At 45.3% G+C, this 26231-nt stretch overlaps 1 protein-coding gene across 7 annotated transcripts in view; it reads right to left on the bottom strand.

Moving 5' to 3' along the window:
• Positions 1-26231, bottom strand: part of DIP2C (disco interacting protein 2 homolog C) — a 293572-nt gene that overhangs the window by 26983 nt on the left and 240358 nt on the right. For all 7 annotated transcript variants that reach the window (XM_061436555.1, XM_061436553.1, XM_061436559.1 and 4 more), the window contains 10 exons: positions 25753-25961; positions 24597-24711; positions 23925-24126; positions 21308-21417; positions 19984-20064; positions 14366-14489; positions 13767-13888; positions 12797-12908; positions 12599-12708; positions 6746-6876 (listed from right to left, as the gene is read on the bottom strand). In XM_061436555.1, coding sequence (XP_061292539.1) covers positions 6746-6876; positions 12599-12708; positions 12797-12908; positions 13767-13888; positions 14366-14489; positions 19984-20064; positions 21308-21417; positions 23925-24126; positions 24597-24711; positions 25753-25961 — 1316 coding nt within the window. The remainder of the gene's footprint in view (positions 1-6745; positions 6877-12598; positions 12709-12796; positions 12909-13766; positions 13889-14365; positions 14490-19983; positions 20065-21307; positions 21418-23924; positions 24127-24596; positions 24712-25752; positions 25962-26231) is intronic.

Raw genomic sequence — 26231 nt, 5'->3', positions numbered from 1 at the left:
CCTCTCCCCACCACTTTTCCCTTTGGTATGGTTATAAGTTTGTTTTCTATGTCAGTGGGTCTATTTCTGCTTTGTAAATAAACTCCTTTGTATCTTTTTTCTTTTGGATTCTACATATAAGCAATGTCATATGTTATCTCTCTCTGGCTTATTTCACTTAGCATGATAATCTCTAGATCAATCCATGGTGCTGCAAATGGCATTATTTCATTCTTTTTTTAGAGCTGAGTAATGGGAAATAGATGGGGAAACAGTGGCAACAGTGTCAGACTTTATTTTTTTGGGCTCCAAAATCACTGCAGATGGTGACTACAGCCATGAAATTAAAAGACGCTTACTCCTTAGAAGAAAAGTTATGACCAACCTAGATAGCGTATTGAAAAGCAGAGACATTACTTTGCCAACAAAGGTCCGTCTAGTCAAGGGTATGGTTTTTCCAGTGGTCATGTATGGGTGTGAGAGTTGGACTGTGAAGAAGACTGAGAGCTGAAGAATTGATGTTTTTGAACTGTGGTGTTGGAGAAGACTCTTGAGAGTCCCCTGGACTGCAAGGAGATCCAACCACTCCATTCTGAAGGAGATCAGCCCTGGGATTTCTTTGGAAGGAATGATGCTAAAGCTGAAACTCCAGTACTTTGGCCACCTCATGCAAAGAGCTGACTCATTGGAAAAGACTCTGATGCTGGGAGGGATTGGGGGCAGGAGGAGAAGGGGATGACAGAGGATGAGATGGCTGGATGGCATCAGTGACTCGATGGACATAAGTCTGAGTCAAGTCTGGAAGTTGGTGATGGACAGGGAGGCCTGGCGTGCTGCGATTCATGGGGTCGCAAAGAGTCGGACACGACTGAGCAACTGAACTGAACTGAACTGACTAGCGTGTGAGATGAGTGCAATTGTGCGGTAATTTGAGCATTCTTTGGCACTGCCTTTCCTTGGGATTGGAATGAAACTGACCTTTTCCAGTCCTGTGGCCACTGCCGAGTTTTCCCAATTTGCTGGCATATTGATTGAGCACTTTCACAGCATCATCTTTCAGTATTTGAAATAGCTCCACTGGAATTCCATCACCTCCACTAGCTTTGTTCATAGTGATGCTTTCTAAGGCCCACTTGACTTCACATTCCAGGATGTCTGGCTCTAGGTCAGTGATCACACCATCGTGATTATCTTGGTTGTGAAGATCTTTTTTATACAGTTCTTCTGTGTATTCCTGCCACCTCTTCTTAATATCTTCTGCTTCTGTTAGGTCCATACCATTTCTGTCCTTTATTGAGCCCATCTTTGCATGAAATGTTCCCTTGGTATCTCTAATTTTCTGGAAGAGATCACTAGTCTTTCCCATTCTGTTGTTTTCCTCTATTTCTTTGCATTGATCCCCGAGGAAAGCTTTCTTATCTCTTCTTGCTATTCTTTGGAACTCTGCATTCAGATGCTTATATCTTTCCTTTTCTCCTTTGCTTTTCGCTTCTCTTCTTTTCACAGCTATTTGTAAGGCCTCTCCAGACAGCCATTTTGCTTTTTTGCATTTCTTTTTCATGGGGATGGTCTTGATCCCTGTCTTCTGTACAATGTCATGAACCTCTGTCCATAGTTCATCAGGCACTCTATCAGATCTAGGCCCTTAAATCTATTTCTCACTTCCACTCTATAATCATAAGGGATTTGATTTAGGTCATACCTGAATGGTCTAGTGGTTTTCCCTACTTTCTTCAATTTAAGTCTGAATTTAGCAATAAGGAGTTCATGATCTGAGCCACAGTCAGCTCCTGGTCTTGTTTTTGTTGATTGTATAGAGCTTCTCCATCTTTGGCTGCAAAGAATATAATCAATCTGATTTTGGTGTTGACCATCTGGTGATGTCCATGTGTAGTCTTCTCTTGTGTTGTTGGAAGAGGGTGTTTGCTATGACCAGTGCATTTTCTTGGCAAAACTGTATTAGTCTTTGCCCTGCTTCATTCTGTATTCCAAAGCCAAATTTGCCTGTTACTCCAGGTGTTTCCTGACTTCCTACCTTTGCATTCCAGTGCCCTATAATGAAAAGGACATCTTTTTTGGGTGTTAGTTCTAAAAGGTCTTGTAAGTCTTCATAGAACCGTTCAGCTTCTTCAGTGTTACTGGCTGGGGCATAGGCTTGGATTACTGTGATATTGAATGTTTTGCCTTGGAAACGAACAGAGATCATTCTGTCGTTTTTTGAGATTGCATCCAAGTACTGCATTTCGGACTCTTTTTTTGACCATGATGGCTACTCCATTTCTTCTAAGGGATTCCAGCCCTCAGTAGTAGATATAATGGTCATCTGAGTTAAATTCACCCATTCCAGGCCATTTTAGTTCACTGATTCCCAGAATGTCAACGTTCACTCTTGCCATCTCCTGTTTGACCACTTCCAATTTGCCTTGATTCATGGACCTGACATTCCAGGTTCCTATGCAATATTGCTCTTTACAGCATTGGACCTTGCTTCTATCACCAGTCACATCCACAATATCACATCCACATCCACCACAGTTTGGCCCCAGGTAAATAACAGGGAGGGAACACAGCTCCACCCATCAACAGAAAATTGGATTAAAGATTTACTGAGCATGGCCCCACCCATAAGAACAAAAGGCTCCTCCATCCATGAGATTTTCCAGGCAAGAATACTGGATTGGGTTGCCATTCCCTTCTCCAGGGCATCCTCCCAACCCAGGGCTTGAACCCAGGTCTCCCGCATTGCCTGCAGACTCTTTACCATCTGAGCCACCAGGTAATCCAAGACTTCTGAGGATATACTGACAGGTCTCAGTACATCCTGGTCTCAGGATAAAGGATTCTAATACCCCAAACTTTCCTTTGAAAGTTTGCAAATATTTCCTCTGAAATCCTGCTAATGTAAAAGTTTTGTTATTCACATAAGATGCAAAACTGCACATTCCACTGGAGCCCTATGGAAACGTATAAAAATTATTTTCATAGTCATTATATAAAACTCAGTAAGAGGCCATTCCAATAATTGTAACACTCAAAATTCTGTCAATTTTTCTCTAAGATCTGTCCTTTGGAAACTGATTGAGGTCTTTAAGGATCACTTTATAACATGGTGGTTATTTAAGAGATCAAACAGCACAACAGCAAATACATCTGTATTACAATACTGACATCCTAGTCAAACAGCTACTTACTGCAAGTCAGATGGATCCAACAACACTCCTGCACAAATGGAGCCAAGCCCTGCAGTTGTGAAAACACGCTTTTATCCAAAGTTCTTGTATCCGATATAATACTGCAGTGCTTTAAAACCAGTTTTTCCATTTGGTTGAGAAACCGGCATGCCCTACTTGTTTTCTCAATTCTAACCAATCAGCTTTTCAAGAATACACACTTGGGGTCTGAAGAGAAGCCTAGATCTACAGCACACCAGGGCTGCCCCTCACACACACAGGTCCTGTGACTGTGCCTGGAGCTCTCGTCTTCTTTCCAGGGGCCATGAGAGCTAAGGGAGATCCCTGCCCCTGAGCACACCAACACGAGCGGCAGCCCCCAAGTGAACGACTCCTTGGTGTTTAGTGCCATAGGCACCAACGCACCCTCTGCCCTTTGCAATGTGGCACTCCAGAATCAGCCTACAGACCATGTGTGGAATGACCCTGAATTAGAGCTTTCTTTTTAGCTCAGGTGCCAACTTCAATGAGAATCCTCAAGGCAGCATTAAGCAGGAAGAAATAAAAATAATGAAAAATTTACCTCTGCTGAATGGATGTTAAAAGAACAATCCTGGCCAAAATTGGATCAGTGCCAGGTAACAGCCCAAGATCTAACAACCCTGCACATCGTGCACCATACAAGTCATAATTATCCACCAGGAAACATGGCTTGGGAGTTTTCCATGAGCGCTGAATGTTATTCAACCCACTCGTGAATCAGGATGAACTGGACCACCTGAACTAGAACCCCTGCCTGGCTTCTGTTCCAGCTCCAGTTTACACACTTCTCTGTCACCATGGAATCCCATTTTCCAGCACACACCAAGCTCAGTTAACAACACTGGAGTCCTGTGTGTTAGGGAACCAAAATGTACATAAACACCCTATAACGATACACTTCTTAATTATGACAATCTATCATTTCCATATTGTTATCAGCATTTTCCTTTTAAATCCTGTCATAAGGAGACCCAAAATGAAGAAAACAAAATGCAAATCACCTATTACTAGCTTTCTTAAGAATACACATCAGGATAAAAGATTCGCTTGATCAGACTGCTATGGGCATGAAAAGGTGGGGTCCATGGGGTGGAGTTCAAGGTTGGAGAAACTAAGCACATTTGTGGAAATTAAGCATAGTTTCACCTCTGTCTTCACTTCTGTAAATGGAAGTCAACATTAATAAAAAAGCTATTAAATCCTAATACAGGACAACAGAAAACCTGATTCACCAAGTTTCTACTTGCCTTTTTTTGGTCTCAATCCAACAAAAGTTGATTGCTTGCTGTTTCATTTATTAACCAATACTGAATTCTTGGCACTGTCTATTATACTTTCCAACTTAATAATAGCAGGTTGCTTATAGGGAAGAAATTATTTCCTGCGAAATTCTCAAACCTCAACTATTTCAGTTTAGATCTTAACTTCAAAAAGAACAGAACAATTTAAAAACACTTTGGGAACATTTTCTCCCAGTCTCTGGCCTGTTCCCATTCTCTTGACAGTGCCTTTTGCAGAGCAGAGATAACTGATCTTAATAAAGTCAGTCTGTCAATTATTTCTTTCATGATCAAGCCTTTGGAGGTATGTCAAAAAGTCATCACCAAACCCAAGATTATCTAGATTTTCTTCCAAGTTATCATCTAGTTTTATAGTTTTATGTTTCACATTTAGGTATATGATGTATTTTGATCTATTTTTGAGAAGGCCACAAAGCCTCTGTGTAGAGTCATTTTTTTGCAGGGGGCGGGGATGGATGTCCAGTTGTTCCAACACCATCTCTTGAAAAGGTCATTGTATGGCTGTACTGCTTCTGCACGTCTGTCAAAGCTCAAAGGACTGTACTTATTTGAGTCTGTTTCTGGGCTCTCTACAATACCAAGAGTGAGCTCTGATGTAAATTACAGACTCTGGGATGATAATACATCAAGGTAGGTTCCTAGTTTGTAAAAAACATATGCTCTGGTGGGAGATGCTTATAATGGGGAAGCTGTGCATGTGGGGGTGGGGTGGAACAGAAAATCTCTGCACTTTCCCTTCAATCTTGCTGTGAAGCTAATAGTGCTCTGAAAAAGAAAACCTAAATAAAAAAAATTAAAATAAAAAATGGTTGACCAGGAAACAAGAGAAAAAATACATTCTGGTAACTAATATAAAGGTATACATTTATAATTCAATGATTTCAGATTATTAATTTGATAAAACATACAAAGAATTGATAACTCTCACAATTTGGGCACCCTGAGCAAGGCAGTTGTACAACTCAGGATAACACATGTCGCCCTGTGGTGTCACACTGGTTAGCCTCCTGAATGGGCAGGGAAGGGTCTGTGCCATATACCTCAGTTACTTCAAGGAAAGGAGTTTTCTTTTAAAACAAAACAAGTTTTACTTAGGTATAATTTGCATATCATATATCCAACCATTTGAAGCACAGAATTAAAAGAACTTTGACAAATTTGCAGAGTCATACAATGCTCACCACAATGCAGTCTAGAACACTTCCATCACCCTGACACAAAACTGGCAAAACACAGTCCATGTGAAGCTGGCTGCTGGGCCCTGGTGTTTGTTATAGCATTTCTACACACTTAAAATACTTGCATATATTTGAAAATGTTAATAAAAAGTAGTACACTATATTAGAAAATAAAATCTGAAAGACTATATGCCAAAATGCTAATAGTGTATTTAGTGGAATCACCTGATAGCTCAGTTGGTAAAGAATCTGCCTGCAATGCAGGAGAACCTAGTCTGAGTCCTGGGTTGGGAAGATCCGCTGGAGGAGGGTTAGGCCACCTACTCCAGTATTCTTGGGCTTCCTTTGTGGCTCAACTGGTAAAGAATCTGCCTGCAATGCAGGAGAACTGGGTTGGGAAAGGGAAAGGCTACCCACTCCAGGATTCTGGCCTGGAGAATTCCATGGACTGTATAGTCTATGGGGTTTGCAAAGAGTTGGGCACAACTGAGCGACTTTCACTTTTTTTCACTTTCACTAGGTTGTATACTTATGGAAAGCTTAATTTTCTTCTTTATATTATTTTGTGTTTTCTAAAGTTTCTACGATGAACATATATGTACAATTAGAGAAAAATGCCAATAAACATTCATTCTTTCCATACATACTGTTGATACCTGCCAGGAGGGGAGAGGAGCCTGCTCCCAGCATCCCCCAACTAGAGTCAGGGAGAAGCTGAGGAGGAAAGAGCCTGGATGCCCCTGGTCACAGTTCTAGGCCTGGGACATATGCAAAGATTTGGAGCTATAAGAAGCAAGCCCAAGGTCTGGGAGTTGCTTGGAAAACAGGTTCCCAACAGACAGCTTCTCAGAGCGGACCCAGATGCTGTCTCTGTTAGTTTCAGCAAATTTTACAGAGACTAACTTTCCAGACGCTGGACAGTGTGGCTACCTGGCTACCAGCATGCAGAGCCAAGCTGAGAGGGAGCCACATCCTGCAGGCAGCCCCCTCCCATGAGCAGGTCTGAGCTCACAGGTGATCTGAAAAAGCATGCATGATTATTTACTTATATCATAGAGATACAGAGAAAACTCACCTACAGAGGCACCACAGGACAAACCCAAGTCCACAGTAAGGGTCCAAGCAAATGGCCACTTCTCTCGAGGGGTAGAGCTCACACTGCAGCTTAATAGAACGGCAGAAGGCACTGGTGGCTGCATGAGACATCTGCAAGACAGCAAGGCTGTGTCAGGCGCCAGAGCTGCAGCCCACCTCAGGACTCTTGCACCACCACAGGCTGCACAGAACGCACTGGACCAGACACCAATGCTAAGGGTGGTCTCAGACAGGACAATTGTAGCCAAGCTCTGGTTCCATTAGGAGAGGGTAGGCTGTGGGTTCTCAATAGTCTTCCCGTTTTCAGTGAGTAAGCCACAAGCAAAATTTCCTGGTCTAGTAACTCTAGCCCATGAGGTCAGGACATCTTGCATTTGAATGGTGGCTTCGACTGCGACCCCACCACAGCCTGTACAGTACATGGGGACATGTGACCAATCATGTGCCCTCTCCAGGCAGAGACAACACCTGACTCGTGCTTAACCTCCAGACCCAGCCCTGCACCTGTCATGCAGCAGAGGGACCAGCAGAGCACATTGGACGCACAACTCCTGTTGGTAAAGATTCGCTGAAGGTCACACCCATTTGTGCAGTGAGATAAGCTTATCATTTGACTGAAACCCAAGTCCAGTCTCAGCATAGCTACAGTTAAGAGTTTCTTTAAAGGCAGCAGCCAGTCCCACAACAGTCAGTATGGAATGTGAATTCTTTTAAAATACAGAAAAATTATATCTAATAACATCAATTTTCACAGATGCTTTCTAGCCAAACTAATCTAAGAGGAACAGGAAAGTAAAAGCAGCCCAGAAAACTTAACCAACTTCATGGTCTTAGACACTTCTCAAGTTAGTGTGGAGTGCACATCACCCAGAGCTGAACTGTAAAAGGGACCAGCGCAGAGCATCTGAGCAGAATTTGACAGGGATCCTACATGCTAGGACGGAAGGCCCTCACTCCTGGTGTGTCTCATCTCTTTTCCCAAGCTGGCTAATAAAAGCTCTTGGTCATCTGATTGGATTTCTCTGAATGTTACTGATGCTTCTTGAAAAAGAACAACAAAGTCAGAGGACTCACCCTTTCTGATTTAAAAACTTAGTAGAAAGCTACTGTAATCAAAACAGTGTGGTAGTGGCATAAAGACAGACACAGAGAAAAACAGAATCGAATAGATAGCCCAGAAATAAAACCTCACATACATGGTGAAATGACTTTAAAAATTTTTTTCATTAATTTATTTTTCCCTAGACTTCACATACAATTGACTGATTGATTGAGGTATAAAGATCTACATCATTATGCTAGTTTCAGGTACACAACATATATATGTGTATGTCTTACAAAATGATCACCACAGTAAGTCTAATGAAGAGCGCTACTAAGATTTACTCTCTTACCAACTTCCAAGTACGCAACACAGTACACTATTAACTACCATTTCCATGCTGTACAATACATCCACAGCCCTTATTTATAACTGGAAGCCTGTACCTTTTGGCTCCCTGCACCTGTTTTTGCCCATCACCAATCTGTTTTCTCTATGAGCTTGGTTTTTAAAAAAAAATATTTCACATATAAGTGAGATCACATAGCATTTGTCTTTCTGACTTAGCATGATGTCCTTCAGGTTCACTCATGTTGTTACAAATGGCAGAATTTCCTTCTTTCTAGTGGCTGAATTATACTGCACTGTGTGCTTATAGATGGTGTGGGTGAGTGGGCAGGCATGTCTCATTTTTCTTATCCATTCATCTGCCAACGGACACTGATATTGTTTCCATATCTTGGCTATTGTAAAATAATGCTCTATGAACACTGGGGTGCAGACATCTTTCTGAGTTAGTGTTTTTATTTTCTTCAGATCAATACCCAGAAGCGGAATTTTTGGATAATATGGTAGTTTTATTTTTAACTCTTTGAGGAACCTCTACATTGTTTTTCATAGTGGCTACACCAGGTTACGTTTCCACCAACAGTGCACAAGGGTTTCTCTTTCTCCACACCCTCATCAACATGTTCTCTCTTGTCTTTTTGATGATGGCCATCCTGACAAGTGTGAAGCGATAGCTTACTGTGGTTTTCATTTGCATTTCCCTGATGATTAGTGATGCTGAGCATATATTCTTGTACCTGTTGTCCATCTGTATATCTTTTTCAGAAAAATGTCTATTTACATCCCCTGCCCATTTTTAAGCAATTGTTTTTCTGCTCTTAAGTTGTACGGGTTCTTTACATATTTTGGATATTAACCCATTATCAATATGTGGTTTGCAAATATTTCCTCCCGTTCACTAGGTTGCCTTTTCATTGGTTGGTTTCCTTTGCTGTGCAAAAGCTTTTGGTTTGATGTAGTTCCACTTGCTTAACTTTTGTTTCCTTTGCTATTGATGTCAAACTAAAATCTCCAAGACCGATGTCTAGGAGCTGACCCCTATGTTTTCTCCTAGAAGAGTTATGGTTTCAGGTCTTATGTTCAAGTCTTTAATTCACTTTGAGTTCATTTTTACAGACGCAGAAAACTGTTCCAGTTTCATTCTTTAGCATGTGGCTGTCCAATCCTCCAAGCACATTTACTTAAAGTCTGTTCTTTCCCATCGCATATTCTTGGCTCCTTTGCCATAAACGAGTTAACATTATATGTGGGTTTATTTCTGGGCTATTCTGTGTCACTGGTCTTTGTGTCTGTTTTTGTACCAGTACCAAACTGTTGGCATTACTGTAGCCTTATAATGTCAGTGAGCATGATGCCTCCAGCTCTGATCTTTTCCAAGATGGCTTTGGCTATTTGGGTCTTTTGTGGTTTCATACTAATTTTTAGAATAGTTTGTTCTATTTCTGTGAAAAATGCCATTGGAATTTTGATAGGGACTGCAACGAACCTGTAGATTGCTTTGGGTAGTATGGACATTATAACAATATTAATTATTCCAATCCAAAAGTATGGAATATCTTTCATTTGCCCTTTTCAATTTATTCCATCAATATTTTACAGTTTTCAGTATACAGATCCTTTACTTCCTTGGTTAAATTTATTCCTAGGTATTCTTTTTGATGCAGTTGTAAATAAAACTGTTTCCTTAATTTCTCTTTCTGCTATTTTATTATTAGTGTACAGAAATACAACAGATTTCTCTGTATTGATTTTGTTATCTTGTACTTTACTGAATTATTTATTGTAAGTTTTCAGTGGAGTTTTTAGTGTTTTCTATACAAAGCATCATGTCATCTGCAAATAGTGACAATTTTAATTCTTCCTTTCCCAACTGAGATGCCTTGTATTTCTTTTTCTTGCCTAATTTCTCTGCTTAGGACTTCCAACACTATACTGAACAAGAGTGGCTTCCTGATCTTAGAAGAAATCTTGCCTTTTCTCTGGAAATCTTTCAACCTCTCACTCTCGAGCATGATGCTAACTAAGTGGGGGTGATCAAATGTATTTTTGATAAGAATGCCAAGACCATCCAATGAAAGGACAGTCCTTTCAACAAATGGTGCTTGGAAAACTGGATATCCACATGCAAAAGAATTAAGCTACACTCTTAACCTAATACCATAAACAAAATTAACAGAAAATGGATCAAAGTTCTAAATTTAAGACCTAAAACAATACAACTTGTAGAAGAAAACATGGGACGTGGGACAAAAGTTTACTACACTGGATTTGGAAATGCTTTCTTGGATAGGACACCAAAGGCACTGGTTAAAAAAAAAAACAGACAAAATTAGACTTCATGAAAACTAAACAATTTTCTGCATCAAAAGGCACTATCCATAGAGTAAAAGAGGCTTCCCTTGTAGCTCAGTTGGTAAAGAATCTGCCTGCAATATAGGAGACCAGAGTTCAGTCCCTGGGTTGGGAAGATACCTTGGAAAAGGAAATGGCAACCCACTCCAGTATCCTTACCTGGAAAATCCCATGGACAGAGGAGCCTGGTGGGCTGCAGTTCATGGGGTCGCAAAGAGTTGGGCACGACTGAGCAACTAACACTTACATAGAGTAAAAGGGCAACCCAAAGAATGGGAGAGAATATCTGCAGACCATGTAACTGATAAGGGTATCAGAGAACTTCTAAAACTCAACACCAATAAGAAAACTATCAATTCAAAGTCAGCAAAGGAGTTGAATAAACATTTCTCCAAAGAATACACACCAAAAGGTGCTCAGTATCATTAATCCTCAGAGAAATGCAAATCAAAATTACAGTGTGATCTACCTCACATACATTAGGAAGGCCACTTCAAACAAACAAACAAACAAAAAGGAAATGCCCAGGGAGTTCCCTTGTGATTTAATCATCAGGGTTCCAGACTGTCACTGCCATGGCCCAGGTTCAATCGCTGGTCAGGGAACCAAGATCCTACAAGCCATGAGGCTCAGCCACAGAAAAAGAAGACATTCAAAAGAGAAAAACCAACAGAAAATAAATTCCAAGTGTTGGCAAGAATGTACAGAAACTGGAAACTTTGTGCATCACTGGTTAGAAGGTAAAGTGGGACAGTTACTGCAGAAAAGAGTACGGCAATTCCCTCCCAAATAAAAGTAAAATTACCCTTTGACCCAACAATTCAACTCCTGGATACATATTTTAAAGAGTTAAAGGCCATGTTTCAGAGAGATATTTATACACCCCATGCTCAATGCAGCATGATTCACAACAGCTAAAATATGAAAGCAACTCAAGTATCCATTGAAAAATGAATGGATAAGCAAAATGTGGTAAACACATACAGTGAAATCTTAACGCAACCTTAAAAAGGAATTTTGATATATACTTCAACATGGATGAACCTTGAAGAAACTATGCTAAGTGAAATAAGTCAGACACAAGAAGACATATATTGTATGATTCTACGTAAACATGGTACTGCTGCTGCTGCTAAGTCGCTTCAGTTGTGTCCGACTCTGTGCGACCCCAAAGACAACAGTCCACCAGGCTCCCCTATCCCTGAGATTCCTCCAGGCAAGAATACTGGAGTGGATTGCCATTTCCTTCTTCAATGCATGAAAGTGAAAAGTGAAAGTGAAGTTGCTCAGTTGTGTCCGACTCTTAGCGACCCCATGGACTGCAAACAAGGTACTAGAACAGTCAAAATTGCAGAGACAGAAAGCTGGCAGGTAAAGGCGAGTCTCAGTTTAGAAGATGAGTTATGGAGGTGAGTGCTGCTGAGAGCAGCACAGAACTGTGAATGAATTTAATACCACTGAACCACACACTTGAATTGGTTAAGTGGTAAGTGTGTGTTACATGTATTTTACTACAAATACAAAATTGGAAAAAAAAGTCAAGCAAGAGAACTGAAAATTATGCAAGCTCAGCAATCAGACGAATAATAGGTGCAAGGCTTCCTGAGGCTAGAGAACTCAACGGTATCTTGATGAGGACCCTGCCTAACCTAGTAGAGTCCTAACTCAGGTGACACACGTACTAGTTCCTTTTTTTGATGGGAAAAAGCAACAGCAACAAGCAGTGTTCTGGCCTGTTACAATGAGACCTGTGTTAAAAATGCAAGGAACTCCTGTGCACGGAGTTTTATAATAGAATACTGGGATCTGAGAACCAGCAAGAAAGGAAAACATAGGCAGTTTCTTTATTAGGGGCTGGTGAAGCTGTGGTTATACACAAAAACACTGTTTGAACATTTGGAAAGAATCAGTCAGCCTAGCTAACTACTGAAATGGTCACGCATTTTATAGCTTGACGAGAACACACACGTATGCATATACCTCTCTCCGTGTTTCGATGCCAGGCCCCATCAGAGCCCTATACACATAAGAATGAAAATTAAGCATCACTCTATGGCCTGCTAACTGCACACTGCTCAGATTGTTTCTCACCTTCACTCCAGCTAGCATCCCGGTTGTGGACACACTGAAATCAAGATAAGCTAGAGTGTCTGGGTTGGAAGGTTTGTAGATCTGGGCAGGCCGCTTCTTTGGCAAATCATCTGGAGAGGAAAACAAGCTGTTAGCATCTCTGACTTAGTGGAAAAGCAGATGAGCAAACAGACATTTTTGGTGAGTTTGAGAACCAACCTGTGTCTAGTATAGGGGGCCAGGCTCTGACATCCACCGCCGCAGCTGCCTCCCTGGACCGTAACAATTTACAGATCAGTTGTGTTGTCATCAGACAGGCAGAACGGCTCACCTGAGGGTCAGAGAACAAGGCACGGAGAGGAGGAGGGTAAAGGACAGGGGACTATGCCTGCTTGCGTGCCAGCTGTGTACCACATGGAAGCTGTGTAGCTCCAGGGTAGGCTGCGTGCACAGCCGCCTCATTCAGGGCCAACGGAGGTCCATGTGACTGGGAATCTGACCACAGACCACATGAGCAGAGCTCGTGCGGACTGAGGCCCTGGCAATTACTAGAGCTGAGTGGTGTCAACTGTGTGGCCGTCACCTCAGAAAGCACCACCCAAACTACCCACTCTCACCACACCCTCCCCATCCTCCAGAAACGCTCACTCTCCACACACAGCCTCAGCACTTACTGCCACAGTGACAACCCTGAAGGTCCTCTGACACAACTACAAACAAGTATTTATTTGTGATGCCCCTTGGGGTTCCTCCTCTAAGGGGAAAAACTTACCCTAATCCTCTTAAACTTCACCAGACAAAAACAAAAATAAAAAAAGTTAAAACAAACTATACTTTCAAGAAGGAACAGGCTGCTTTTCAGTCTTGAGGAAAGAAACGTTAAAATGTCTGACTTTCCCACTCCTCTTGGTTTGTTCCTTGGGCTGGTGGGGAATCGCCCAGTGTCCAGAGAGGTGCCCTCTCTAGGGAGTGAATTTGATTCCCACGCATTGTGGCAAAACTGCTCTCTAGCCCCTAACTCTGCGCACAAGTTGCTATCTTGATTCCAGAACAAAACAGCAAGCTCCTAGAACAAAGAGGCTGGGCCCCCTCCACCACTGGGACTACAGTCACCCACACCAGCCCCGGAGCCCAGGCTCTGTAGTTTATAAGCCCAGCACTCGGGCCAGACCCTGCAGGCAGCCATTACCTCCACGATCATCTTCACGGTGGGCAGCGTGGTGGCGATGTTCTGTGGGTGTGGGGGACGGACGGTGATGGGCACGCAGCCTGCATACAGGCAGCCATAGAATGCAGCGATGAGATCTATCCCTGCACAGAGAGAGGAGCAGTCTTCAGTGAGACTCAGCAGCAGGACAACCAACCTGGAGCAGCCAGGCAGGCACGGGGCCGCCCCCACACGTCTGTCAGACTTCAGGGACAGCCCCCCAGCAGCCCCGTTCTCTCAGGCACAGGAAGCCAACGCAGCCCAGAGGCTTCACTGCTGTCATCCCTCTAAGGAGTCTTTAAACTCAACTTCCTGATTATCCACTCAATGGTCAAGTATTTAACTACTGATTAAATGAACTGCCTCAGATAGCTAATAAAGTTTGATACAAAAGTCTCTGAAATACCAATTTGTCTGTGCCCCTATCATCAGTCATACAGCACGCAGCACGCAGTCCACCCTGTGAGCCAGGCCGGGGTCGGGGCCCATTTTGGTGGTAATACAGCAAGGCCATCGAGCACCGATGGGTGTGATGCAGGGTCCCTCAGGCACGGGCTGGTCTGCACAACCCCGTTTCTTACCTGGTGGGTAGACCAGGGCAACGTGGTCCCCGTCCTGCAGGTGTCCCCTCTCCATCAGCATCACGGCTATCTTCTCAGCCCGCTTGTGCAGCTGGACACACGTCAGCGAGTTTGCTATTGTGCCCTGAGTATCACAAGAACAAATGGGTATGATGTTTTTTAATATCACAGCTTTGAGATGCCTTTTGTATACCATACAACTCACTGATTTAAAATGTACAATTAAGTGGATGTATCTGCAGAGTTGTGTGACCCCCACCACAGCCGGCTTCAAAACATTTTCGTTACCCCCTCAAAAGACCACCCACCACTGGCATTCTGCTCTCCTCTCCTCCCCAGTAGCTAGGAAGTACAACACCAAAGCTGACTCCAGATACATCTGCATTAACAAGAAACATTTAAAAAACAATTACTGGACATGAAAAAACAGCTAAAAGTATAAAACAAAATCAATCTAGTAATTTGGGGACTTATGTGTAATTGTCGTGGGCAATAAGAAATTAATCATAAATCTGGAGGATCTGAACTATGAAAAATAGGACTAATTGAAACTGTTTTTAAAAAAGACTACATCAAAAGTCAAGGAAGTCAGAAAACAAACAAACCAACTCCCAGAAAAGCAACCATCCAAAAAAAAAAAAAAAAACAAAAGGAAAAATGGGAATTGTCAAATTCATTTAATGTAGACTTTTAAATACGCGGGAACAAATAAACACATTTGGATTGAAAAGTACCTTAAAAAACACTGAGGATGAAAATCAGTAGCAAAACAGGTACTAAGAGATATCAAAATACATGACATTTATTCTTTATTTATAAAAGCAAGAATAAACTATAAATTATAAACATACAACTTATCCAAAAAAGTTTCCCTTGAGGATTCACTTTTTATTTGCACATATTCCCAGGTAAGAGGAGATCACTGTCTACAGCTATTTAAAAACTGCTGTATCATCAATTCCGACTTAAAAGGGATGAACGGGAGAAGGACCTCTCCTTACACTAAGTGCAAACTTGACAGGAGTGTTGGGTGAGGAAGACCCTGCAGCTGGACACAGGATGGTGGGCACCAGGAGCCTGATGCATCTGTTGAGGTGGGGAGTTTCCAAGGACAGTGACATGAAGAAGACTGTCCACAGGGAGGTGGTGAGAGCAGCTGGTGTGTGGGAGGAGAAACGTGGACAGGAGAGACCACAATCTTTGGGGCCGTTAAAGGATATGGGTGACCTGGTGACTTGAAGTGTGTGAAGAGACACTAGAAATGCCACCCAAGCAGAACATCTGCACGGGGTGTGTAGGATCCAGTGAGATGTGAACCCTAAAAGGATATATATACCAGCGGCCAGCATTTGCCCAAAACACTCACGAGATCATTGATGGCCTGGGGCACATAGGCCGGTGGAAAAGGGGGGCCATCCAGACAGCTGCCAGGCAGACTCAGGCCCCTTCCTGCTGAGACCAGCCTCCCCCACAGTGGGGCTATGCTTACCATTCTCTGAATTGAACTTACTCATCCCAAATATTTTCCTTAATCATCTTCCTTGTGAGGAAAGTTAAAAAATAAACAGAAAAAGATACAGAAAGTGGAAGAGCCAGAGAGCAGAATGTGGCAAAGCCGGGTAAACACAGAAAGACCTACGAGGCTGGTGTCTGGGATCCAGCTGAAATCTGAGAACTGGTGCCTTTGCAGCTGGACCAGTCCTCTGAGCAATCACTCCTGTGCAACACATGTGTGCACATGAACCAAAACATATCCCTCTTCACCCAACAGTCCTGCGAGCTCTTCAAAGTGAAGATGGGGCACCAGCCCCCAGCACACCGATGTGAGGCCCACACCACCACCCCCAACCCCCCACCATGAGCCCCCATGCTTGCATGCCAGCTGTCCTGGAGGAATGCCAGCACTGCACTCCTGGCTGTGGCCAGGGACCAGTTGAGTTGCTGGTGGGGCGGCAGTACCAACTGGGGACTCCCACCACCACCCTGCTGCCTGTGCTGGTCCATAGCAGGTCTTATCTTAAGAAGCGAGCATTCGGGGATTGAGCTGTTAAAACTCTTTCAACTGCTCTTCTTTGAGTTATCCAAAGAGCCAGTGCTGATCCCCTATCAGTATCAGCTTTCCGGTCACATAACAAAGCCTTATAAGATGCAAGAAGCACCGATGACTCACGAGTAGCTGAACGCTCTGACACTGGTTCTGAGAACATCCATCTCCAGATGCTTCAAAATGGTGAGATTTACTTGCATTCTGTCCTTCAGCAATCTTCGCCACTGCTTCAAAATACCCTTTCTCACCCACAGGGTTTACATCAGACCTGGGGCCCCTCGTGGCAAGCTGGTGCCAATACGCCCAACACAGCCTCCCCCCGCCCAGGTCTCTGCCTGCAGGCTCAACATTGAGAGAGTATCACAGGACACAGGCTTTGGCCAGCCCCACACCATGCAACATCACTTGCCATGGGGCCCTTCACCTCAGGAGAAAAGCTAGTTTTCATCACGCATTTCATTTTCCAAAGCGCTCACTGTGACAAAAAATAAAACGCCATTTATCTTCAGGTCAGTGGTTAGCTGGCATCCTCATCAACATTCATGGAAAAAGGTGGGTTTTCAGTACAGAAACCCACCGCATAAGAAGGTTCTAGGAAAAAGTACATCACAGAAAATTAGGGCTGACTTTCCGTGAAAGAGGTTTTGGCTGGTATCATAACAAAACGGCAATGCAGGATGATCCACCACCCAGTTGCTACTCTGAAGACAACGATTTCAGTGTGGGTAACTGTAAACATGGCACAACTGCAAAGTTTTACATTAAATTAAATAATGACAAGTAAAAACATACTCAGGAATGAAGAAAAAGCCAAAAATGATTCACATTTTAAAATGTAAAAAAAGTTAAAAGCGTTGGCTGGTGTTTCTCTTTAAAAAGTAACAGATGCTCTTTGTATGTAAGTTCCAAGAACATAAGTCCTTCCCCATTTGCAGTGAAATGAATCCTCACTTCTGCCTACAAGCCTAGCACAACAGCTCCGACACTATGGACTACGATGCCGTGGAGGAGGGCATACAAATGAGTGCTGTGGGCAGTAAACAGGTGGCACGACGCAGCTGGGACCTGCAACAACTGAGGGGCCATCCGGAATGGAGGATGCCTGGAAGCGGCCTGAGGCCCCACAATGGAAGGACAATATTTGGGGATATTGAGCAAAACATATTAATAGAATGAATTTTAGCTGTTTCTTCTCACCTTTTCAAAATTTTGCTTTCAGAAAATATTAAACTGTGCATTTGGCTTATGCTGATTTCTACTGGATGGTGCTGAGCTAGAAGGCTGGGTGAATGGAAATTCCACTGTGACCGCCATGGAGAGGATGCTCCTGACCTGCGGCTCAGATTGAACACCTATGCTGAGTGTGCACAGGGCTCTGGGAGGATGGGGATGAGCGCAGACACCAACTCCCTGCTGACCCATCCAGCTCTGTGGATGTAGCTGCTGCCACATCAGAAGGCCTGGGAGACAGAAGGAAGGAAGTCCTCCTGTCTGAAGGAAGGCTACTACCGTGGGCCATGCTGTCCCCACGCTGACCTGAAGTAAGATTAGACATGGGCTTGACCTCCACAACTCACCCCTTCGAGAATATGACTCATTTCTGGTGAACACATTTCCCCAATGACCTCGTGTCTGGCCACAGCAAAGGACTGTGAACTCAGGATCTGGGAATGGGGACACAGTTGACCTGTCCAGCACACTGCCAGCCCCCAAGTGATATGTAGCTGGACCAGCTGTTTCTTCCTGCTGACCGGACTACAGTCTACCAATACAACCAAATCATTTCTGAATCTTTGTGTCTGTGACAGCAATGAAACTTCCTCTCACCCAGAGCTCTGGAAGGGTCACCCTCAGGGAGCTCAGGGAAGGGGCTCCGAAGAGGAGTTCCTCCCGAAGCTGAAGCCAGGCTGGATAAGGCTCCAGCTCCAGTGGCCCCTCTGGAGGTGCTGCTGGGAACCACCAGACACCACAAGAGATGCTGCAGAAAAAAAGGAGTCACCACAAGTCTCCAGGAGAAATGCCAGGGCAGAGGACAAAGAAAGTCAGAAGCAATGATTACAGAGTAACTGGGACACAACCAGGCACCAGTGCCAGAAAAGCAGCCTTATCTGTGTTTACAGGCTGAGGCAGAGCCAAGGGAGAAAGATGAATGCAGCAGGCAGGCTGGCTTCAGATCAGACACAAGGCTCCTGGTAACCGTATCCCTGGGCTCATGCCCCATGTGCACCGATGGGCCCTGAGCCAAGAGAGTTAATCCTACGAAGAGGGTCCAAGTGTAGGCACCAAACGGCAGGGACAGCAAGCGTTCCTCACAGAAGCTGGGGAGCGGGAGGGCTTTCTAAGGCTCTTCCTGGGGTCAGTCTGAACAGACACAGTGAACAAGAACTGCTGAGGTCAGCTCAGCATGCAGGGTCAAGATGAGCGGAGTCAGAGGAGGACCAGAGGTACTTCTACAAACTAAATCACTGCGAAACTGGTCTGCAGCTGGATGTCCAACTTAAAGATTTAGGGAGGGACTTACATTGTTGGCATTTCCTTTCACTGTCCTTAACTGATTGCTCTAAGTGACAAGAGGCACCTTTGTGCACAAAGATTGTGATATTTTGCATCTCTGAAGAGCTATAATGTCTTAAAGTTGCAAGCATCCACACTAGTCAGGAAGACCTAACTAAATCTAGTTTTCAGGCTTTATTTCCAGAGTAAACAAAAACAGGTGTATTTTAAGACTTCTGCATTTACTGCTCATTGTCAGTACTATTTGCTTGTGCATTTAAGGCCTTACTCTTAAGTACTATTATGGAGCACAATCTGATGACTTACTTTTCTAATGAGAAATGTAAATGTGAACCTTAATTACAAAAATTATTTTCACTCCTAAGAATGAAAGCCTATAACTAAAACATGACTTTTTACCAAAAAAAAAAAAAAAGGTAGTTAAATAATAAAAAGAAACATAAATACCTCTCAGATCCACAACTGTTCTCTATTGTAGACATTCTCCACTCATTTAGGGGGAGATACTGCAAAAATATTACTAAAATATATACATACACAAGTATATGTGTATACATACACACATGCTATATATATGTGTGTGTGTATATATATAAGTACATAAGTATATACATATATAAATGTATGTGTGTATATATACAACTGATGGCTCAGCAGGTAAACAATCTGCCTGCAATGCAGAAGACATAGGAGACATGGGTTCGATCCCTGAGTTGGGAAGATCCCCTGGAGGAGGAAATGGCAACTCACTCCAGTATTCTTGCCTGAACAATCCCATGGAGAGAGGAGCCTGGAGGGCTATAGTCCAAAGGGTTGCAGAGAGTCAGACACAACCAAGCGACTAAGCACATGTACACGCACGCACACGCATGCACACACTCAAACCCTTATATTAAAAAGTGACCTTTCTTAGGTAAAAGGTCTCAATCAAAATAGCAACAAACAAACAAAAGGATTCAGGTAAGACGGAGAAAGGTTTGAGTGGAGAGTATGGAACAGCAGCATGAAATCATGGCGCGCACACAGGCAACACCAGGGTACACGGGTGGGGCCTCACCCTACAGTTGAGCAGCGTGTACAGCACGTGGTCAGGGGTGGTCTGCGCCCTCCACTGCAGGACCTCCGAGAGGAACAGGAACTGGAACAGAGCACAGCTGTTAGGTCCAGACCATCCTGGGCATTTGGGCTGGCCTCAGCATCTAACAGTAGGGTCTGTCAGTGCCTTAAGTCGGGAGAGGATAATCTCTGACAAATATAATCAACAGGATAAGCAGGCGTTTACAATGCTTTCCTGGCAGTGACTGGAATTCACTGTGCGTGATTCAGACCCAGCAATTGGAGGGCTGGGGCCGTGCCACCACGAGGGAAGGCCTCTGAAATCTGCCCAAGGATGGGAAGATGCCATTCCCCTTATAGACAGAGTAGTCGACACAGAAACATCCCTTCTCCTGGGGCTTCCACAAGTTTTAACAATGATTTCTGGGGGCTGCAATGATAGACTCAGATCTACCCTGTTTCAAAAATGGGCTCTCTTAAATTTGCTGTGTTTACAGTGGTCAACTCTGAAGGCACGCAACAGCCCTGAGATCACACAGATCACATGTACCCACTAACATGTCTGCAGTAACAAGGACAGCCCTGTTTCATGACACCGACACAGCAATTGCCACATTTAATCCATTTTATGATAGAAATGCAGTGTGAGGTGTGGAACATGCTCATCAAGTACTTTCTTTGAACATGTTACTACATGTTACCAGACTGGCAACATCTTAAATGGCTGATTTTGTCATATTTCCTTGGAGCCCACAGAGTGGGACCACCTTTTGGTGAATCACCAGAGTTCTCCAGCTGAATGCTATAACAGGAACTTGCAGCTGCATGGGACAAACTGTGTCTCTAGTGCTTATGTGGAGTGGGGCCCAAATATTCCTCCTACAACTCCCAATGCTGCTTTAAGAATGTCTGGCTTTTAAACCTGGGTTTTGAATTGACACTTCCTTGAACTGCAAAGATCCAAAGACTGAAACCTCACTATAAGGTGGCCGTGAGGCAGTGTGAGTGTCCAATCAGGGCTGGTGGATAACCAGGAACAAGTGTGCAGGGAACACCAAGACAGGATAGGGACTGCAGATGCTGGCTTCAGGCCTGCTGGTCATGGGCTGCATCACCTACCCATTTCTGTGCCACGTGAGGAGTCCTAAAACACTGCACCCCAGCAAACACGCTTTCCTTACAAGATTACAGGAGGGTCTTGCAGGGAGACAGGAAGAAAGGCCATCAATGCTAACACTGGGCTGGCAGAGAAGGCAAGTGGGAGTCGGTAACACCTGTGACACAGCATCTGGGCAGGAGTGGAGAGGAACCGGGCAAGCTCTCACCTTCCGGGCCTGGTCATTGTCTTCTATCTGGCCCAAGTCTCTGCCACTGGCCTGTGCGATCCTCTTCCCAGACACCAGGTTCCCCACCATCACAGAGGCAGGGCCGATCTCTGCAAAGCAGCAGCAGCACGCACATGAGGGAGATACATGAGGTAGGACACGAGCGAAGTTCCTGAAAATATGACTTCCCAATTCAGGAAGGAGCTTACTCTGATTTCCTTTCAAAGATGTGACTTTGAAAAGCCTGATTAGAACAGGGTTTCAAGTAAGTCACTACCATGAAAACAAAGACAACAGGAGCAAACTTCAAGTGAGGGGGCACAGAAATAAAGCTTTCAGCATCTCCCCTAAGCACCCTCCCAGGCCACTGCCTTTGTTCGCTGGTGAAGGGCATTCAGTATTTTGCTGGAAAAAACTAGCTTTTTGATGATAGAGAGCCACATAACCTTCATTATTTAACAAGAACAGATGAGAGGCACCAGATACCATTAGAGCATCCTTCCTTAAAACTGCCAGTTACATGAAGCTGTGCCATCCGCGTTGCTTCAGAGTGCTGTGGATGCCCTGGCACTACTCAGTGCCCGAGAGGCAGGTGACCAGCCGGTTCTCAGAGCCCACTCATGGGGTCACACTTCCCTGTCCAGAGTTCCCAGTCATCCGGCGACATCTGAGTACTACAGCCCTGAGGTGGTCATGCATTTACCAGCGATCCTTCATCCTAAGCATCTGTCTTGAACTCTGGCCACCAACTGTATCCCAGCACCTGGGCCCACTGGAGGCCAGGACACCAGGTCAAGGTGTCCAGGAATGAACAGGGTTAGAGGAGGGAGAGGGAGGCTCAGTGAGTGAAGCCTCCCTGGGGAGCCCAGAAACTCTTGTCCATTCAGTAAAAACATGCCAGGCTTTTTCCCCATCCATTTCTCATGCTCATGAAGGGCTGTGCCCCATGTCTTTCTTGGCTGGCCACCCGAAGCCAGTGCCCACAGGATGTGAAGAAGTGGGTGCTTCACTGGGAAATAAACTCTACCCTCCATACCACAAACACGGGTCGAAACAACAAAATGGAGGTAAGAGGAAAAAAAGAGAGGAAGAACATTAATAAGGAATCTGAGAATACTAGAAAACTTTAGAGAAAGATTACTGGTAAATGCCAACCTAAGGTGCCCGAAAAGCAGTGAGAGCTGAGGCCTTGTGTGCTCTTTCAAGGAGGATATAAGCTCTACCATGGGAGTCCCAGCCCAGCCCCACAGGCTACTCTGCTGGCAGAGAGTGGTGGTCAGCCAGTGGGTGACCCCGTTCCTCCTGCAGCACTGGTGTCCTCACCTGAATCTGGAGAGACTGCTCACTCTCACTGCATCAAGCTCGCTTCTGGAGGTGGCCTGGTTCCTATGTCTACCGCCACTGCGCTATACCCATGGCCTGTCAACTATCTCTAGCTGACTTGTTGTGATCTCTGCCCCGCCATGCTTCATCAGTGGAGCAAAGAGCATCAGGCCTGGGTCTGTCTCTCCAATACTCTGGCCCTACAGCCTTGGGTTAGTTCCTGAACCTCTCTGTGGCATGATCTCATTTCCCTATAAAATGGAGACAAGAACGCCCACTCCTTAAGACTCCAAGAGGATGAGTCAGGTTAATACCAGCAATGTGTGGAGGCGTGGGCAGCTTGTGCCAGGCCTGCTACTCGTCATTCTAACACCCCTTGGGCTCGCCCAGCCACCCCCCTGGTCTGTTTGCACGTCAAGGCTGGGGGCTGGGGGCTTTTCATCACTATACTAGCACCACATTCTTGCAATAAATTCCTCTTCATTGGTAACTGGGTGCCACCTTAAAGAGCATAATCGTTGCTAGGAGGACCAAGTCAGATGGTTTATAATTACATGTTCCCTGATAGCTCAGTTGGTAAATAATCTGCCTGCAATGCAGGAGACCCCGGTTTGATTTCTGGGATGGGAAGATCCGCTGGAGAAGAGATAGGCTACCCACTCCAGTATTCTTGGGCTTCCCTTGTGGCTCAGCTGGTAAAGAATCCGCCTGCAATCCAGGAGACCTGGGTTCGACCCCTGGGTTGGGAAGATCCCTTGGAGAAGGGAAAGGCTATCCACTCCAGTATTCTGGCCTGGAGAATTCCACGGACTATATAGCCCACGGGGTTGCAAAGAGTCGGACACAACTGAGCAACTTTCACTTTCCCTAAACTACAAAGCAGCAGACAAATGTTCAGCATCATGAGGACACCACAAACGAAGCTGCAGAACTCCTCACAGGCTCCAAGGGCTGTAAGTTATGGAACAGGTTTGCAGGCTTTATTCTAATGTCTATAGGAAGGAGCAGTGACCCTGAGAGGTGCTTTGCCAGAGTCCTCAAGGACGTCTGACACCTGCCAGGGAGGCTGGGCTCGGGTAACTACCAGCACCTCTCCTTCCCCCATGGCCCTCACCCTGGGCCTGGACTCCACTACCTTCTTCCCATATGTGGCAGCAAGACAGTGTTCAGGAGGAGGCTGACCTGCCAGAGTGTATAACCAGAGACTTGAGAAGACGAAGGCTGAGAATGGGGTCTGTGTGGCCCTTGCCCAGACCCAGGACCACCTCAGGCCCTCACAGCCCTTCAGACGTACCTGGTTGCTTCTGCCGAGGCTTAGGCAGGTTTGTAACACACGTGTGGGGACACATGAGGACATTGCAGGGGTGAAGTGAGCCCTCCAGGAAGAGCTGCTTTGTTTCGGACAAATGGATGCCCCCGAGTGGAGTTTTGGGGAGGGTGTTTGCTGGAACCAAGGCCAGACAATAAACCCCAACTTGATGTATACTGTCGATTGCCTGGAAAGCCAAAAGAGAAAGAACCGTGTGAAGCAGGTATAGTGAACAGACAAGGAGCAAATACTCAGACTGTGCAGAGCACACCACGCAGAAGTACATGCAGCACTCGCAAAGCTCCCATCATGGAGACACTGAGGTCAGGAGGGCAGGTCGCCAACCCAAGCAGAACACACAGGTCACGGAACACGTGTGGAACACCACACACACGACAATGGACACTGGGAGGAAAAAAGCACGCTCTCAGGGTCATAACAAGAACTCCTGCTGTGAACTCCACGAGCGAATGGGAGCAGCTCTGCACACCTCTGACCCCTAGGCCGGGTCTGTTTAGCTCCCCACCCCGCCCCGGGAGGCGAGCCCAGGTTCAGTAGCTGATGAGTCTGTGGTCAGAAGGAGGGATAAGCAGAGCACTCAATGGCACAGGGAAAATGACGTGAGCAGGGAGGGGGCTCAGGGCAGGCGCGAGCTACCTGCAGCACCCTGCTCATCCACTGGAAGCTGTCCTCTTCCGTGGAGTCTGGCCTCTGCTCAGCCACAATCACAATCCTTTCGTCGTGCAGGACAGTCACTGAAAACACGGCTATTCTGTGGATACAGATAGGACATGGTAGTGAGCACATGCTGGAGATGCTCACAGAGGACTGGCCCTGCCATGAAGGGCTTCACAGCTACTATGACCACAGAGCTCAGGAGTTCTCAGCACCAACTACTCCCCAAGAAAGGAAAACTGCAGCTTCCAACTCCCAGGCGCTCACCCACAAAAGCACAGGGGAGAAGTCTGACAAAGCCAGGGGGCAGGTGGAGGACGACTGCCATACTTCTTGTAGAAGCAGCCTGCTGCAGCTTGGGCAATGGGCCTCAAGCCTCAGGACAGGCAGGAGTTGTGCAGGTATCAAAACTGCTGAAACTTACTGGGCCCTGCAGTTTGCATCTTGAGTTTGTACCTGCAAAGCAATATTCTCCCAATGAGCAGAACTTTGCCATTGGGGAGTTGATGATTTTCTGCTAGCCCAGATTCTCTCAGGAGAAGCACAGACTGGCCCTCTGGGGGGTCCTCTGCACAAAGGTGGCTGGGTTACACCCAACCCAAAGCTCTGCGTCTTCCTGCTCCTGTCAGCTAAGCTACACAGGGCGAAACCCAGAGCAGCTGACTTCCTCCAAATCAGCAAAACCTTAGGAGCCATGGTCAGTGATCCATCATTGGCTGTGTGCCAAGCAGGGGTCAGGGACACCACCCAGAAGGAACCCACGTGAGGCAGTTTCCAGGCAGTTTATGGCTCATTTGTTACCTTTGGGTGAATGAACTACAGCAAGATAAATGCTTGGTTCTTTTGTGTAGTTTACTAATTAAAAATATGCTTTTCAAAAATAAATAAATAAAAATATGCTTTTCAAATGGACATTATTCTTTAACTTGGAGAATTTAGTGAAGATACATTTATTGGGCTCAGAAAATTTTCATAAAATTGGACATTAAGAACTGCACAGAATCTTAGAAGTCACAGAGTTCAGGGGCTTCAATGTACAGAGGAGGACACAGAGTCCCATTAGTTTAAGCAATTTTCTGCAGTTTTATATAAAAAGTGTAGCCTGTGGAGAACCATACCAACCACAGAGCACACCCACCTTCCCCTGTAGACGAACTTCATGGGTTCCACAGCCAGTGCTGTGGCCACGATGTCATCAGCGTTGTGTCTGCGCCCGCTGACCACCATAAGCCCGTCCATCTTGCCCACCACGAACACAAGCCCTCCAGGGCCAACGAAGCCAAGCAAGCCCGTCCTCACGAAGGGGTACTCACTGACCGGGGCCCCTGAGCTCGTCACCGGGAACACCTGGGGACAATGAACTCTTGAGTGCCTGCTGGAGCCCGACCTCCGCCCTCCTCCATGGAACCCACTGCTCCTGCTTCCCTCCACTGGGTCTCTTCACCTGGCCCTGGTGGGAGAAGCCCAGGTCTGCACAGCTGCCGTGAGTGCCAGGCTGCACACCCCTCCCCCATCCCCATTCCCATTCACACAACTCGTCCCTGGCCCACACGCAGGGCCCTCTGAAGAGGCCTGCCACAGTCTAACGAACATTAATTCATTCTTCTCCTTATAAAA

This window comes from Bos javanicus, chromosome 13, assembly GCF_032452875.1.
Source record: "Bos javanicus breed banteng chromosome 13, ARS-OSU_banteng_1.0, whole genome shotgun sequence".
Taxonomy (NCBI): Eukaryota; Metazoa; Chordata; class Mammalia; order Artiodactyla; family Bovidae; genus Bos; species Bos javanicus.
The sequence above is the reverse complement of the archived record's forward strand: the minus strand, read 5'-3'. Positions and strand labels throughout refer to the sequence as shown.